The sequence below is a fragment of the Octodon degus genome, unplaced genomic scaffold (assembly GCF_000260255.1).
Source record: "Octodon degus isolate 3935 unplaced genomic scaffold, OctDeg1.0 scaffold00021, whole genome shotgun sequence".
NCBI classification, from domain to species: Eukaryota; Metazoa; Chordata; class Mammalia; order Rodentia; family Octodontidae; genus Octodon; species Octodon degus.
In genome coordinates, this window is record NW_004524597.1 from 20,126,159 (window position 1) to 20,144,127 (window position 17,969).

Genomic DNA, 17,969 nt, shown 5'->3' on the forward strand with positions numbered 1-17,969 from the left:
AAAAGGAAAATTAAAATCATTTATATTCCCACCATCCCAAGAACTAATGTCAACATTTTGATATCTCTCTTCAATCATTTTGTTTGAGACAGGGTCTCATTATGTAGTCCAAGCAGACCTTGAACTTACTGTGTAGCCCAATCTGGCTTCACACTCGGTGATTTCCCTGCCTCAGCCTCCTGAGTGCTGGGATTACCATGCTTGGCTTCTACAGTTTTTGAATATATACTTTAGCAAAATTAACATCAGAGTGTTTATGTTGCTCTCCTATCTGTTCTTTGGGGTGGGATAACATAGTAGGGGTATTTTTCAAAGTTACTAAATATTTTTCTGAGATGATTTTTGCAAGGGTCCACATAGTACCATCTCGTGGTTGTAATTGATTTATTAACCTTCTACCCTGGATAATTAAATTGTTTCTCATTTTTCAATAATAGTTATCATTTGTTAAATGTAATACTGGTTGGACAGGTTTTAAATTCATTATCATTGAGTCTCAGCGGTCATAGGAAAAAGATTTACTTTTTCTTCTTGTGGTACCGGGGGTTGAACTCAGGACCCTGCACTTGCCAGTCAAGTGTTTATTGTACTGAGGAAAAAGATTTATTTTTATCTCTATTTTACGAAGAGTGGGAACTGAGGGTCCGCGATGCAGTGAGGAGCAAGTCCTTAGGCTGCCCCTTCCCGGAAAGCATGTGCCTGCTTGTGTACTTGGCTGCTTGTGTGGGTGCATCCACCGTGGGCAGCAGCAAGCGTTGGGGCATGTGAGTAGGTAGAGAGAAGGCGGGGAGAGGAGGAAAGGTGTCCCCTCTGCAGCCTGTACAGGAAGCGGCTTCTGCTCGCGTGGGCAGGGATTATGGCGCTGAGCCTGGTGAGCCCGAGACTCTCCCGCAAGTACCAGTGCTAAAACTGGAGATATTTTGAGCATGTCCCTACCAAAGGCAGACTTTTAAGGTCAGGTAATCTCTCCCCTGAAACCCACAGGTTGTCATTTATTATGGAATGGGATCTCAGTTCACAAGCTTAATTCTTTCCGTGATTTTGATCACAGAATTTGTGGACCAGATTCTGCCACCAGAAGCAAGGAAAAATTTAAGTTCATGAGCTGAGGTACCACCATACAATAATAGACACAATTAAAATATAGGCCATTACTACTAGTTGACTGTGTTTTCATTCATTCTTAGTGTTCATGATTATATATCCAAGCTTCGTGCTACACTGAAATGTAGGAAGTTATGAAACGTTGCTTATACTTTTCTGTTGCTTAATTATCATGAGTCTTGACCTTGAGTTTTTATATTTAACTTGGATTTTTATGTTTATGTTGCTTTCTTTCAGATTCAAAAAAGCATTATATTCAGAATTTAAGACAATTTTGAAGTCATTTAATTAAGCTTCCTAGCTTTTTAACACCTTATTTTATTATATTTATTTAATTTATTTGGTGTTGGGATCAAAGTCAGGACCTTGTGCATGCTGTACTGCAGAGGAGCACCCCGGCCCTGCCTAATTCCAAGCTGCCATAATTGCTATTCTGCCACATGGCCTTGGGTATATTCATGAAACAATTTCCTTCAGAATGTGAGGGATGTGGACTTGAAGCACCGTCACTGATTTGTGTGAACTCTCTCTAACCAGTTTTAAGAGCATTGTGAATAGTTTTGTAGACAGTGGAAAAAAAACACTGAATGGGCTTTGCCTTTCAGAGCTTAGTGGTTGCAAATAATCCAGGACTTTCCTCTGCAGTATTTGAGAATATTTCAAAGTGCATAATACACAGTGCTGAGACAGAGAGGTAGCCTGTTTTCTTTGGGCCCTGTCTCAGTCACTCTTGTGCCAAATCAGGCCTGATATTCATTATGTTGAAACAGATAATCGTGTTCATAATGGTTTAAATCAAATAAAAGTACAGGGATTGGCCTATAGTTCTCTTTTAATCCCTTTAGTCTCACGACTCCTGGCTCTTTCAGAATCTTATTATGTGCTTTCCCATATTACTGACAGTATGTATATTATGCTCTTGTCATTATTAGAACCGCTTGGGCAGACAAAAGAATGTTTTCAATTATCAAACTCAGGTTCCCTTGGAGATATCATTTTTTCCCACGCCATATTCAGGAGCCAGATGCCTATCACCCAGTTAGGGGCAAATTTGACTGACTATAGCTTTCAAAGTTTTAGACATGTTATTATTTGTGGCAAAAGAGGAACTGAAGCTGAGGTGACCTTGTATATTTTGAGCTTAATGTGTTTATAAAGGTAAGGACCACTGGTCCCCAATGACCAGATTCAAGTAATCACCCCCTGGCATCTGAAGGTGTAGAATTCTGACCATCCAAGGGTGTGATTTCAGATTTGCAATTACTCATTCAGACATTTAAAAATGTCCTAAATATTAATGTTTGTGAGCATATTTGTACTGCAGAACTCTGCCATCAGGCAATATTCAAAAGCTTTTCAGAAAAGATTTTACCATGCAAAACAACACATTTAAACTTTTCTGTAATCCTCACAGTAAATGTAATCGTTTTGTACTACAAATGAACCAGAGCAACAGAAAGTAGTAATGGTTGCCGGGGACTGGACTAGAGAGCGAAGAGAGATTTGGTGTTTGGTGGGTGCAGAGCTTCAGCACAGAAAGATGAGCGGTTGGGGTGACTGCACAGTGGCCCGGATGCCCTCAGGGCTGTGGAGCCGTGCACTCGGAAACGATTAGGGCAAGAAATGTTGTGTCATGTATATTGTACTGCAATAGAACCTGTTCCCTATTTAAATATGTTTTTATTCTTTAGGGCAAAATTATTAGAAAGTGAAGCAGTGAATGAGAACCTTCGAAAAAACTTGACGAGAGCCACATCAAGATCGCCGTATTTCAGTGGATCATCAGCTTTTTCTCCCAGTATACTTTCTTCCGACAAAGAAACAATTGAAATCATAGATCTAGCTAAGAAAGATTTAGAGAAGCTGAAAAGGAAAGAGAAGAAGAAGAAAAAAAGGTAGTATGAAGTCACTGTTACATGAATCCCTGTTTTTCAGGGTGCTTTAATTTGAGATTAGGAATATACAGAGTCTTCTGAGTACATTAACACATGAAATAAATGATTTAGATTAGCTGATAATTACAACTATACATTTGAATGAATTACCTTTTTATACACAAGAAAAATTAATTTAGCTGTAATAATATGGAATAACTTTTATTTAGAATATGACGAGGCAGAGTTACTGTTAGATACTACTTTATTGTTCCTCCAAATAGTGGCTTTTGCATCCCACTCATCCTGCTTTGTGCAGAGCTCACTGCTTCATTACGGCTCATTGTTTTCATTTTTCCTGCTTTCTAATGCAATTGAGTAGTCTCTTGGATATTCTAATTTCTGTCCTGATTAGTTTAACTAAAGGCTAAACTAATTGTCCTTTGTTCTCATAAGTATTTTCTACAGGGCTTCTAATTTCCTTGTGCGGAAGGAAGTCGGGTTGTGCGATTCTGCATCCCCCAGCAAAGAGTTGCAGCTTCTCACTGCTGTTCCAGGCCTTCCCTTCTTAGCATCAGGCTAATGTCTCCCTCCGAAATAAACTGGGTGCAAAGAAGAGGAATAAAGTGGAAGCTTGACCACTTCTTGTTAAATATTCATAAATTCTTCATGTGCTCACACATTGATCTGTAGTGTAGTCATATTATTTGCTGAGAATATATTTTTGACATATCAAATCGAGCATTTTTGGCTATTCAGAAAGGAAGCAAAGCCATCTTCTTATTTGCTGGGTGGATTCTACCTTTTCTTTTAAAGTTAAATTTTAAAATGTTGGCCTAATTATTTGTTGAGTATCAACAATGAAAAATAAAGTCAGTAAAATTCCATTTTTCATATTTTTATAAGGGTGATAGATACCCAACATTAATATTTTTATTTATGTTGTTTTTGTAATAATACATGGTAATTAATGCTTTTCATTTATAAACACACATCATTAAGATTTCTTCTTTACAATGAGATTTCCATTTATTGTAGATAAAATTTAAGTAAAATACCATTTATTTCAAATTGAAAATTTGTTATTCAGTACCATAGATACAATAATTGTTATGGTGAAGATGTCTTACCAGACTAGATTTAAATACAAAAATTAATTAATATTTTCTAACAAATAATGATATAATTGAAGATAAAGTGTGTCAGCAAAAAAATCCCCCAAAATCCAACAAAACAAAACAAAACAAAACAAAACAAAACAAAACAAAACAGAAACCTCCCTAAGCAAAGCTAGATAAGAAGGAAAGGCTTACAAGGAGAAAGATAAATTGGCCTTTCTTAGCAGGGTATGGGAGTGCCTGCCTGTAATCCCAGCACTCTGGAACCTGAGGCAGGGGAGCTGCAAACTTGAGCCCAGTTTGGGTAATATAGCAGCTGAGTGAGATTTTAGCTCAAAATAAAAAAGAATAAAAGGATGGGGATGTGACTCAGTGTGAGAAGCTGGGATTTTCGCAAAACACTTCTATAGAGTACTTTAGAGAAACTGCTTTATAAAGTATTTTCAGATGCACACTCCAGTGTATCTTTATAAAACTGATATCTATGTGGTTTGTAAAACTAGGAAGTTTGTTTTGTGTACTATAAAACATTATAATTATAAAAGGCTTGAAAGTCAGCTTATGAATTCATGTTGCTATTTATACAAATTTATATAGGTTTTAATGAAATTTATTTCACCTTGTTATTGGGCAAACATTTTGGATTCAGTAATGGAAACCTGTAGTGTTTCCCACAGTCTGATAAAGGTTGAATTCATCATGTTTAGATGTATGCAGTGTAAATTCCTATTTGCAAAATATAGATAAACTCTCGTTGTTGCCAAAGGGCTGAAACAAAACAAACACACAATAAACCAAGAATTCCAGGCGTGCCTATAGTGACCGCAGCTTTGCTGGACACAGGGCTTAGCCTTTCCTGAGGTTCCCCGAGGCGCAGCTCCTGTCTAGATTTATCAGTTCACTTGCCTGATGGGCCTCGTGTTTGTTTATTTGTTTGCCTGGAGAGTGCATTGTGAAATGTAGGTTCTGCCTAGTTTGTGTGTACCTTTAGTGAAAACTTAATTGTTTGGAAGTTGGGGTTAAATTTTCTCTTGAATGTTTTATCAATATATAATATCTAGTTCACACACATGAAATATTTTTTTTTTTGCCCATTTTATACCATGTTGAGAGCAATTCAGAAGGGCGTAGCCAGGGGTAAAGAAGCAGAAGTAGTCTCTGGACAGTGGCACTATCTGGGAAAATGCGTGCATTCATTCCTGCCGCTCCGTCTCCCTCTGCTGCCTTGCCCACCTGTCCCAGGGCAGGCCTTGCTCCCAGTTTCAAAATCACTTTCTTTCCTTCGCTTACCTCCTTCACCTCAAAGTCAAGAGCAGAGCTTTTCCTCCAAAAGAGTTCTGACCATTGCAAATGGCTGATAGCCGGCTTACACTCTTTATAGGGACCTTAGTACTTTTGAAAATGATCATATTGATTCAAACAGTAAAATTGCAGGCAGTATGAGATAATTTTTAAAAAAATCAAGCAAAGTAGGGAGTTTATTTTTCCCCTTACTATTTCTTAAAACCTGGCCGAGGCATATTCTTTGGGTTAAGGCTTTCCTGAAGTGTCCTGCATCTTACAGGAACAACAAATTCTTTAGAAGTTCTGTGTCTTTCACTTATCTTGCCTGGTGTTGCCAGTTTTTAATTTTAGTAGCGCCAGAGCCCCTGATGATTGGTGGAGGTTGGTTAGAAGAATGGCAGCAGGCCATTTTTATACTGGAAGCTGCCCTTTGGCTCGGGAACGACGCACGTATCCTGTGTTCATTGAAGCTTTCTCTTCCACACGCCAGTGTCATCAGAGCAGTAACATACAGTGCGCACACGGAGCCTTAAGGTTCGCTCTGCTGTCTTTTGTGCTTATTTTCTATTGAGCTGTAAAGTAACCCAGAAGTGTAGATAGTAAGAAAATAGATGTGTGCCAAGTTTCGTGGATGGCCTACTAACCAGATTATTGTTATCTGGATATTTGAATAGGCCCTGTTGTCTATTTCTCACTTACCCCAATGTTAAAATTGTTAGCAAGAGGCCGCCCCACCATTGAAATCGAACTAAATGAAGGAAAAAAATCAACCCCTTTAACATACAGAAAAATATTTTTGGACTATTTATTTCCATTCTTTCTGCCATCTGTCTGAACTACAAATTGCATTGTTTTTTTTTTAAAGAAGGAATTTAGGAGGCATTTAAAGTCTGTCTACCATTGGCACATATGTGCCATATATTTTTTTAACCTTTTACTTATATATTTGGTACAGAGTCTTGCTATGCAGCTCGGGCTTGTAGTGATCCTCCTGTCTCAGCCTCCCCAGCGCTGGGATTACAGGCGTGCACCCCCGTGCCTGGTTTTGATGGCACACGGCATGCTCAGGGTGCCAGGGCTGGCACAGCATGCAGAACCGCAGAGCGAACCCAGGTCTTTGAGCTTGCCAGGCAGGGCTTAGACCACTGAGCTGTCTCCCCAGCCCTGCCATCTTTTTAATATAGCTCTATTGTGTAAGGTAAATAAGAATTAATTATAACACAAGCAGAAAATATGGACTCTTCACCAGGGAACATACCCCTTACACCTTGTTGTTTTTATCATTGGTGTAAGTCCAGGATAGATTTAAATTGTTTTACACTTTTGCATATGTGGAAGGAGAAAATATCGTGTCTATATTTAGTCTCACATTTTTGGATATCCAGCTTTAAATGGCTAAAATGTGACATAAAAAGCTACACCATTCTTCTATGCTTGTACTTAGTGGTATTGGGTTGAAACTTTAGAAACACACAGGTTTCTTAAATGATGGCTCTACTTTCCTTTTTATAGTCACTATTCTCAGCCATTTTATCCGCAGTCAGTATCACTCTGTAGACTTTGTTTCCCTCCTAAAGATTGCTAGTCTCATCTTGTGATAGCAGCTGATGGGTACAAAACAATCTTTGATTAAGAAATAAAAGTCTTATACAAGCACATACAAAATTAAAATGAAAAGAACTGGCTTAATGAAATAATCTTATACTTCAATCTGTTTCTTTTCATTTTAAGATGTAATAGTTCCAAAATATATATTTTTGGAATTTTGCGAAGAAGTGTGCTATAATCTATCCAGATTGCAATATACTTAACCAGAGCCTAGCACACCTACTATTCGGTTGCTGTGACAAATATTGTTAACCTCTATAGTACATTCCATTGAGTAAAGACCACCAAGTCTGTACTGAGTATTCTTTAAATTATATTTCAATGTAGATTTGTATATCTACAAATTTATAGTTTTTCTTATCCTTATCTGGTTAAAAAATAGTATTACTAATGGAAAGTACTACAGTTCCATTTTTCCACTTTTGCTTTAGATATGCCCCTTCAGTAGTTAGTTTATAATAATCATTACAGTGAGATTTTTAATCCTAATATTTTGAGTTTATTTTCAATTAAACAATTAGTTTTTCACTGATATAATAACAACCATTATTCATTGCCTATAACACCATTTCATGTAAAATTTTAATATAGAATTTCTTAAATTTAGATTTAATAATATTCACTTTATATTAAAAGAAAAAGCTTTAAAAATAGTATTTTAGCGTGTAGTATTAGTATTTTCATATTCTGGTATAAAGGCATTACTTTGGAAAGTTCTTTTATGCCATGAAAAATTTTTTTTGATAAATATTAAAAAAAAGAATATTGCTGAAAGTGAGCTTTTTTTGTAAGAGGAATTAAGAAAATGTACTAAAAAGCAATTTCAGACTAAGAAAGCAATGGCATTCAAATGTTCTTACTACTCAGTTACGTAAGTTGAGACTGTACAGTATAATGGAGAAATTATACTGCTGAATAATTTCAGTTTATAATGGATATAGTCTTCTTACATAAAATGCTACTTTTTGTTTCTACTTTTTATTTGTACAGAATGTATTGCCTTTTTACTGTGTGTTGTCCTTTAATGATATCTTTTGGAATTTATTTTAAAGTCTGTGAGCTCACGTGCCACTCTTACCTTTCTGGTCACTCTCGCTCTCACTGTCTGGTCTGCCCTTCATTGGCTTGGCCCTTCCAATACTGTGCCTCGTGACTTTGAAGGCTAAAGAAACTTGAGGAAAGCAGTCGAGAAGAAAGAAGGTTGGAATGTTTCCCAGGTTTTTTATTAAAATGTCATTTAACTACCTAGTTGCCATTGATAGTAAATGTATTATAGAATTATAGATTGCTTCAGACTAGATTAGATGTGAACTCCTAGAGGTGATGACGGTTTTAAAAAAAAACTGAAGGTGCCAAAATTGTCTTCAAAGTACTTTTTAAGAGTAGAAACACTCAGGTTTAGGAAAATAAAAATTAAGGCAATTTTATGTGACTTTAAATTATCATAATTAGTTATGATTAACTTTTTTAGTGTAAAGGTGACCAAACAGAACTCTCACCATTTGATCTTAAAAAATCAAGAATTCTGTATTTTTCAGAAATTTATGAGCAGGGTGGGAAATGATAGTTTGCTATAGTGCAAGTTAACTTGTGGGTGGGCTTTCCTCTCTTCCTTGTTGAAATTCTGTTCAGAAAACATTAAAATGGCAACAAAGCAAAAGGAAACTGTGGCCTTAATGCAGATATAATTTTTAAAGCATTCTTAAGATTGAACTAGAAAGACAATTTTTGTTTTTAAAATGTTATTTGTAGGGAGCTTCAGAATCAAGATCGTCTTCTTTTTCTTTATATTTGGAGCTTGAGCAAATTTAGAATTATATTTGTGAGCTCTATGGAATGAACACTTGCATTTTATTGATTGATAATTATGATTACTTAAGCAAAGACCAAGTAATATTTTACTTACTAAATTTTTTCTTTATAGATTCTTTTTCTAAATAGATTTTTTAAACAAGTCATCAGGTTTTATAGCTATAGTAAGAAAATAAACTATTTTCAAAATAGTATTTAAGTATTTTTGAAGTACTATTATATATATATATATATATATATATGTATATGTATATGTACATATGTATTTGTTTGGCACTGGGGATCGAACTCAGGACCTTGCTCTTGCCAGGCAGGCATTTATGCCATGGAGCTACATCCTGGCCCTGAAGTAGCACTTTAGGAAATTAATTTTAAAAGAACTTAAAGAGTTTTGCTGCCAATTAAATGAGTATCTCACTTAAAATATCTTAAAGCTTAAAATATTTATTTTCTTTAAATCATTTTTTAATAAACATTTTACAATTGTATTCTATATATCATTTAGAATTCTAAATTCTCTAAGTTTATATTCTGTAAATCTATAACTTTAAGATATTCTGTAATTAGAGTAGAATTTTAATTGGCTGTATGTAACATGAGAATTCACACAGTCATTAAATATTTAGGATAATATCTTTATCATTAGAATTAAAGCATTACAACTTTGAAATTTCTTTTACTTTGAAAGATCAAAGTAAGATGTATTGTTAAAGTTGTGTGGGGAAGAGTTTTCCACCTCAGAATATTCAAATCCCTTAAATAAGCATACATAGTAGATAGAGTTTGTTGTCACCTTTTAGGTGATACCAAAACACAATAGCAGTTGGGTGCCCAAGACAGTACTTCTCAACCCTAAGTGTACAGACACAGCTCTTGGGGTTTTGATACAAATAAAGATTGAGGCTTAGCACTAGTGAGGTGGAGCCTGACCATCAGCCTGTCTCACAAGCTTAGTGATACAGTTGCTTCAGGTCTGAGGTGAGCTTTTCTTTTTCTTTCTTTCTTTCTTTTTTTTTTTTGAGACGAGATCTTGCTATGCAGTCCAGGCTGGTCTTGAGCTCATGGTGATCCTTCTGCCTCGGCCTACTGAGTACTGGATTTACAGGTGTGCACCACCATGCCCAGTCTGAGATGAACTTTGAGTGCCTGGCTTGAGAGTACTGAATTAGCCTGGTGGCCAGGGCACCTGATGTTAACTGCCACAAATGGAATAACGTTCTTAAGCCACAGTTTTCTTTTTCATATGTTACATAGAGGGGTTAAAATTGCTGGTATTTCTTCTAGTTCCCAAGATTTTGATTCTTTGTTAAGTGCAAATTTATCTAATGTTGCTGTTTAATTATGTTAGGCATCAGTTTACCTCATTTTAATGAGGAAAACTTGAATATTTGAAGATTATGATCACAAATATCATCTTGTTTTTTAAAAGCTAAAGCCTTGAAAGTCTTGATAAAACTAAGTTGATAATGTAAAGTTAAAAGTGCTGATTTTCCTGCATTAAAATGGTTTGAACAACTTATATGATTTAATATGTAAGTGGAACAGTATTTGTTATGCTGGAGTTTGATGACTTGGGGAGCAGGCAGGTGTGTTGAGTCAAGTGTTTGGGATAAAGGGGTCATATGGCTACAGCCCAAGTAAAAGGGGATTTGGCGTAGGACTTGAAGCCACGAAGGGGCCTAGGACAGCAGTTATGTCAGGGAGGAGCATGGGAGGCTTCCTTGACTGCTCCTGCTTCCCTAGCCCTAGCGGGGACCTCTGCCTCAGGCATTTGAGTGTGTGTTGCTGGGCTTTTAATATGATTAGATGAAGGGGGAATTTTGTTTTAGATTTTTAGCTTGCACTGATAGCAGTAGAAAACTAGCAGTCCTACTATATTGCAGTCAATTAAAAAGGCATTTGATCTATCATGTCAAATTGTCTTTTGTTTATTATAAAGGTTCAGCATGATTTCTCATTTTCTTCAAGTTCAGTTTTCTGTAATGAAATGATTTAGCAACAGTCATAAAATCATATTATAATTTATTTAAGACTTTTACTGGTACTATTGCATGCAGTCATAGGGACTGATTTATTTAGCAAATGCTACTGCAAAATTGTTGTATGCTAGGCCTTGGACACTAGAGCTATAACATGCTGAACCACCCAGGCATGGTCTTCGCAGTCATGAATCTTTCACTCTAGTGAAGGAGATAGATATCAAATAAAAAAACCACACAAATATAAATGACAAACTTTGTAAGGGAAACATTTATATTCATTTTGTTCTAACTACAAAAATATCTGAGAGAATAGACGCTTAGAGTTAAGCAGCATTAAGTGGTAATAACATGACCCAAATGAGATGAAATATGTTGTCTAGAAACTAAAAATGAATCTATAGACTGGGGAAATTATTTAATAAAGCAGAATAGCTGAAAGATATTAGCTGTTAGGAATGTATTCTGATCATTTTAAAGTTCTTTGCAGAGGAATTTTATTTGGAGAACACTGCCTTCTCCAAGTGTTCTTCCAATTTGTAGTGATTTTAAAATGTGGCAATAATTCAGAAACATGGAGATTCACTTCAGTTTCACAGTCGTAGTACTGCTTAACCTGATTAAGTGTGTAAGTCTGATGAGCAGAAGGGTGCCTCTTGTGCAGAGCTGGGTATGGTTACTAAACCCCTAAATGATTCGAGTGTGCAGAAACTTTGCTCATTCCCTGTTTCTCTGGACCGTTAGGGCTGAAGTAGTTTAGCTCTAACTGTGATCTGCCCCTACCAGTGGGTAGTTATGGCAGTAAGCATTCGATATGGGAGAGGAAGTTCCAGGTGTCCTGTGAGTCTTGGGCCAGTGCTGGCACTTCCAGTTCAGTCAGCGGGCAGCTTGACCTTCAGTTTTGGTATGCAATGACCCACTTTGTGAGAACGTAATGAGAAATAGTTCTGTGCAATGGGGACAGTTGAGCGCTAGGATGGATTGAGCCAGTGCAGACAGACTCCTGTGGGCACAATTCCTTTTGATCTTTACATTTATAAATAGACTCATTAAAATATTAATAAAAATGAAGTTTTTATAGATGTATATGTATATGAGCAAGCTGGTATGTATTTACATGAGAAAACAAAAATGTAAGTTCTTGTTCCTTTGAAATTAAATTGCCATTGTGGTCAGTTGGCTGTCCCCTGCCTAGTTCTTAGATACCTCGTCAGATCCTATGCTTCAGGGTATAATCTAATTCTCAGTGTATTTAGAAAATAAGTGTTTCCCCAGTCCTGTAAATCATTGTGTTATTGGTTGAATGGTGATTTCTGTATTTCTCTGAAGCATCAGATAGGATAGTTTACATGGTCAAGTGACTGACTCTTAGTTCCTGTTGACAATTAGTTTTTAAAAGTTTGAAAAAATTGAACAGTTTCCTCTGTTCTTTAAGAACATATCCTTATTCTATTTTTTTTAGTCTGGCTGGTAAAGAGGACTATGCAGACACTGACCAAGAGAAAAAAGAAGAAAAAGGTGCTCTAGAAAGAGAAAGTAATGACTTAGAAGTGGTGAGTATGGAAGAATGAATTTGTGAATCTTAGACACAGGCTATTGGTTGCAGATAACCATAAGTTCGTATGTAGAGAAAGGAAATGTTTGTCACGCATGCAGTGCATACTGCCGCCTTCAGGACTTCTGTTCCTCCCAAGTGGGGGCCGTGACGTATCGGCACCCCTCACCGTGCCGTGCTGTGAAAGCACGAAGTATATGAGGAGGTAAAATACTAGGACTACTGATGAACCCTTTGAAGGCAGAATTATTATATAACAGCCTGAAACTCTTGGGAGGATTTTTGAGTTGGTGAACAGTTTGTGCTTCTGTACTCAGTCATCCATCCTTATTTTCGTGAGGCAGTCAGTTTGTTTTACCAACTCTGTGTTCTCTGTGGTCGCAAATCCCATTTCAGGAAGAGAGTCAGGAAATGAGTGATCATGAGGATGAGGAAGAGGAGGAGGAAGACGAAGATGACGTGGAAGGAGGCGAGAGCTCCGATGAGTCAGATTCTGATTCGGATGAGAAAGGTACTTGCTGTGTTGTATGAGGGCAGAAATTCATTTTGGGAAGTTATATGAACCACAGTAGAAAACTTAATATTCTCCATTATATTCTTTTTTTTTTTTTGTATTAGGGATTGAACTCAGGACCTTGTGTTTCCCAGGCAGACACTTATGCCACTGAGCTATCTCCCCAGTTTCCATTTCATTCTTAATGAAAGCAGCTTTTATGGCTACTGACCTGCACATACCCCATAAGGCACATGTGCTAAGCAGTGAGCTCCTTTGCTTACTGGGTTCAGTGATTGTGTTTTTTGCTCTTTTCTTTAGTGATATCGTTTGCTCTGAGCATGGTGAGCATCATCTTTTTCACCTTTTTAGAATATGGTTTACCTAGGAAATGCCCCTAACAGCTGGCAAGTAGATATGTAACTGTGAATGATGGATGTTATATTTTTCTTTAAAAGCTAAGATTACAATATTTTGGCCTATTCCCAGTATTTTTCTTTTTCTTTTATAAATAGCCAATTACCAAGCAGACCTAGCAAATATTACTTGTGAAATTGCAATTAAGCAAAAGCTGATCGATGAACTAGAAAACAGCCAGAAAAGATTACAGACACTGAAAAAGCAATATGAAGAGAAGCTGATGATGCTGCAGCATAAAATTCGGGACACTCAGCTTGAGAGGGACCAGGTGCTTCAGAACTTAGGTAAGAGGCGTGTTTATTGCAGGTGAGACTTTAATCTACGTCATCAATATGGATTTTTATCTTCTGTTCCTTTAGGAGAAAAAGAAAGAAGCTAAGTTAAAATTCTTTTCAACTCTAACTTTGTGCTTTTTGCTTTAAAATTACATATTACATGTTAGTTTGCCTCATGTTAAATATTGTTTATTTTTTCAATAATGGATCTACTTTTTTTTTCATGCTGATATCTGTCTAGGTTATTTGCTGTCTATAAAGTGTGTTTTTTTCAATGTCTTGATTTACGTCTGGGTCACTTTTAAATTTTTTTAAAAAACCACACTTCAAGAATTTTAAGCAAATTTTATAGATAATTAAGAGAAAATGAATGGTATCCTGGATTTGATTTTGTGTGTCTCAGTTGTTAACTTCTTATCATCATAAGTTGTAAATCTGTGAAATAAAAATGTATGTCTTGCTAAAAATAGAATTATCATTGGTTGTTCAGGCTCTGTGGAATCTTGCTCAGAAGAAAAGGCAAAAAAAATTAAGTCTGAGTACGAAAAGAAACTCCAAGCCATGAACAAAGAATTGCAGAGACTTCAGGCAGCTCAAAAAGAACACGCAAGGTTACTCAAGAATCAGTCTCAGTACGAAAAGCAATTGAAGAAATTGCAGCAGGATGTGATGGAAATGAAAAAAACAAAGGTATTGATTATGTTTTTATTAAGGTCTGATGTTCAGGATGTTTGCTTGTGTCATTTGGGACAAAAAATTATTGTGGTTCTTTCTATATTCTGTACCAGGTAACTCCATCTCACAAATGATGCACTGCCTTTGGGCAAGTGGGACAGTTTTTTTTTGTTTTTTTTTAACATAGTCTCTAATCATCAAAGCCTTTCTTCACAGTTGCTGAAAATGTAATCAACAGGGATTCTCAGACTTTGATTTTTGTATCTTAAAACTCCTCCACAGGGCCGGCCAGATAGCTCAGTGGACTAAAGCTCCTGCTTAGGCAGAGCACAGTGGCCAGGGTTCAGTTCCTATTGTGCTGTGCTGGCCTGGCCCCTGGGGGAGCACTGAGACAGTGACTGAGACTGGGTGTGGTGGCGCGTGCCTGTAATCCCAGCACTTGGGAGGCTGAAAACAGGATCACTGTGAGTCCAATCTATGTAGTGAGACCCCGTAGACCTTGTACTAAATACAAAAACAACAACAACAACAACAACTCCACAAGGTTTGCAAAGCACACAATACTTCGTACATGCAAAAAACCTTAGATGATAAACAGTGTATCTACTACCTAGTTTACAATATTATAAATAGATACTAAGTTTCCTGTGTATGTCATTCTGATCATGTTCCTCGTTCCCTAAGAGGTAACTACTAGCTTGAATTTCTTGTTTTTTTATCCCATGCATTGAAAAGTATGTTTTCTTTCTCTGACAAAAAAAAGAGCATACAAATCCTGATCTTTTACCTGTTATTGTTGTGGGTTCAATTATTTATAAGATCTGGCATGACAATCAATATAGTTTCTTTTTTTATTTTTTAAAATTTTTATTGATTTATTTATTTGGTACAGGATCTTGCTATGCAGCTAGGACTCACAGTGATCCTCTTTTCTCAACCTCCCCAGCGCTGGGATTATAGGTGTGCGCCACCACGCCTGGGCCAGCACAGCATGCAGTACCAGGATTCAAACCTGGGTCCTTGTGCTTCTCAGGCAGGCACTTAGACCACCGACCCGTGTCCCTGGCCCAGTGTAGTTTCTTTAAAATAGCTAATATGAAAGTGATTTAGAAAACATATTGTGTAGTTGTTAAAATAATAATAGCTACAATTTGTTATGTGCTCGCTCTGTCTGAGGTCCTTGTACGATCACCGTTAGGTACACTGAATTTTGTCAGTAGTCCACTGTTGTGGAAATACTCCTTTCACTTTACAGATGAGGACATCAAAGCATAGTGAGCTTAATTAACTTGTTCAAGATCACACATCTGCTGATGGTCATTCTCAAAATTCCCTTCAAGTTATGTAATAACTGAACATTGATTATGGAGCTCATAGTGCAATAAAGCACTTTGGTAGAAATTCCATAGAAATAGAAATGTATTAATCATGTCAAAATAAGAATCACTGAATGTTACTCCACTTGTTTTCTTGTTAAATATTCAGAATTCTAAGAGCCTTTTTCTATACCGGTGGTTTATTTAATTAATATGATAGAGTAATGCCACATATGTAATTTTAGGTTCGCCTAATGAAGCAAATGAAAGAAGAACAAGAGAAAGCTCGACTGACAGAATCTAGAAGAAACAGAGAGATTGCGCAATTGAAAAAGGATCAACGTAAAAGAGATGTGAGTAGACTTCAACTCCCATATGAGATTAGTGTCTGTTGAACAAGAGTGCTTGATAAATGGAGGCCGTGTTTAACCTAGGTGCAGGATGAGATCACAGAAAAGCGTCAGTTTATACACTGTTATTTGTCATAGTCTTTGAGGTACAGGCATTCCAGAGAAAAGCTCCTAGACAAGTAGCATTATTATACACGTTACTGGAGGAGTACTTCTTTTCTTTTCTTTTCTTTTCTTTGGCGGAACCGGAGATTGAACTGAGGCTCTTGCTTGGGAAGCGCTCATTGCACTGAGCCGTCTCCCCGGCCCTGGAGGTGTATTTCTTAACTGATGATGGAGATAGTAGGGGGTGAATGCTTTTCTCTGGGAGATCAAGGAACCAGTCTGAGTAGTACTTAAGATAGTAATTTCAGGATGATTTTCAAAATAATTTTTTTACTAGGGATTTTTACAGATGATTTGGGGATAATAATCAGTCCTGTAGAACTTTTCATACCCTTTGACATAAGAATTCTCCTTCTATGAATTCAAACTAAAAAAAAAAGTCTAGAATCTTTTTTAAAACCCTCTCTTTAGAGATATTGGTTGATTTTTCTTTTAGACAGGGTCTCATCTTGTAGTGCAGGCTGTCTCTGAACTCACCGTGTAGCTCAGACTGGTCTTGAACTCACAGTACTCCTGCTTCAGCTTCCATCAGCTCCGGCATGCCCAGCTGCTTAGTGTTATTTGTAATTGTGAAGGACATAGCAACAGCGTTGCCTGACAGCAGGAGTAGTGGGTAAATGCGTTATGATTCATTGCGTTTAGTGGACTATTATTTACCCATTAAAAATTCAAGCTTAGAAATTGGGCATGGTAGTGTACTTCTGCAATTCTGGCACTCTGGGAGGCTGAGGCAGGAAAATTGCAAGTCCAAGCTCTGCTAGAGCCGTGTAAGGAAACTGTGTCAAAAAAAAAAAAAAAAAAAAAAAGGCTGGGAGTGTGTTTAGGCGTTGGGTTCAATCCCCAGTGTGGGGAAAATGTGAGACTTGAAAACAGTACATAGGTCTATTAAAAAATGACTACAATCTAATATTAAGTGGAAAGTTGTACTTCATGAATATATATACTGGATTACAATGATGAAAAAATAATTGAAGGATGCATTCCAATATATTAACTGTGAGTGTGGTAGGATTGTAGATTATGCCTGTGTTTTTTTTTTCAAAGACTTGGAAATATTTTTATTTTTTTTATTTTTATTTTTTTTGCTCTGAATGCCCTCAGGGGTGGTTTGGCTGGCTGGAGCGTTGTGGGGATCGAACTACAGCAACCTGAGGCTGACAGCTTTGTGGAAGCAGCCACTTAAACAACTGAGCTAAGGCCAGGCCCCCCGGAAATATTTTTAAAATGAAAAATATATTTATAATTTTTTTTCTTAGACATGAGAACGTTTTCCACCCACCCCAGTCCTTTATTTCTTATGTTTCAGTCATTGTTCCTGTTTTCTTTCTCAGTTTTTTCTTAATCTTCTCTGGAAAAAATATGGTTATATAATATATTTGAGAAAGTGGAATAGGAAAGTGTGCTTTGAAATACTATGAGAATAGAGAATAAAGAGCAGAGAGTTGTAAGGTAGAAAAATATGTATTTGACCAAATGACTGAACATGTATTTCTTTCTTCTTTTGTCCCTTCAGAAGAGCAGTTTATTTTCATAATTAGTATAGTTATCATATCAATTCCTGAGCATTCTAGATTTATGTAGTTTGTTTCTATTAAAAGCAAGTAAAATATATTTTATTGCCTATTTATTGCTATTTTTAAAAATTGAGACAATTTACGGAAGTCATCAAAGGGAATAGTTCTAGGTTTTAGTGCATTTAGAGTTGTGTAGAATCACTACTATCTAATTCTAGAACATTTTCATTACTCCAAGAAAACCCCCGTATCTTAGCAGCTACTCTCCACTGGCTCTTGTTTCCTGCAGCCACAGAGTTATTCTGTATCCTCTGAATTCTCTTCATTTAGTGCTTTCGTGGCAAAAGAACCCTACCTGTGTGGCCTTTGATGTGTGGCTTTCTCTTGGCATGATGTTTTCAGTGTTCACCACCTTGAAGCATGCAGC

At 36.7% G+C, this 17,969-nt stretch overlaps 1 protein-coding gene across 1 annotated transcript in view; it reads left to right on the plus strand.

The window, feature by feature from the left end:
• The window catches only part of Kif21a (kinesin family member 21A), a 68,979-nt gene that overhangs the window by 13,343 nt on the left and 37,667 nt on the right, over positions 1–17,969 (plus strand). The window contains exons 8-14 of the mRNA XM_023711424.1: positions 2,796–2,999; positions 8,150–8,188; positions 12,242–12,332; positions 12,731–12,845; positions 13,343–13,531; positions 14,013–14,212; positions 15,759–15,866. Coding sequence (XP_023567192.1) covers positions 2,796–2,999; positions 8,150–8,188; positions 12,242–12,332; positions 12,731–12,845; positions 13,343–13,531; positions 14,013–14,212; positions 15,759–15,866 — 946 coding nt within the window. The remainder of the gene's footprint in view (positions 1–2,795; positions 3,000–8,149; positions 8,189–12,241; positions 12,333–12,730; positions 12,846–13,342; positions 13,532–14,012; positions 14,213–15,758; positions 15,867–17,969) is intronic.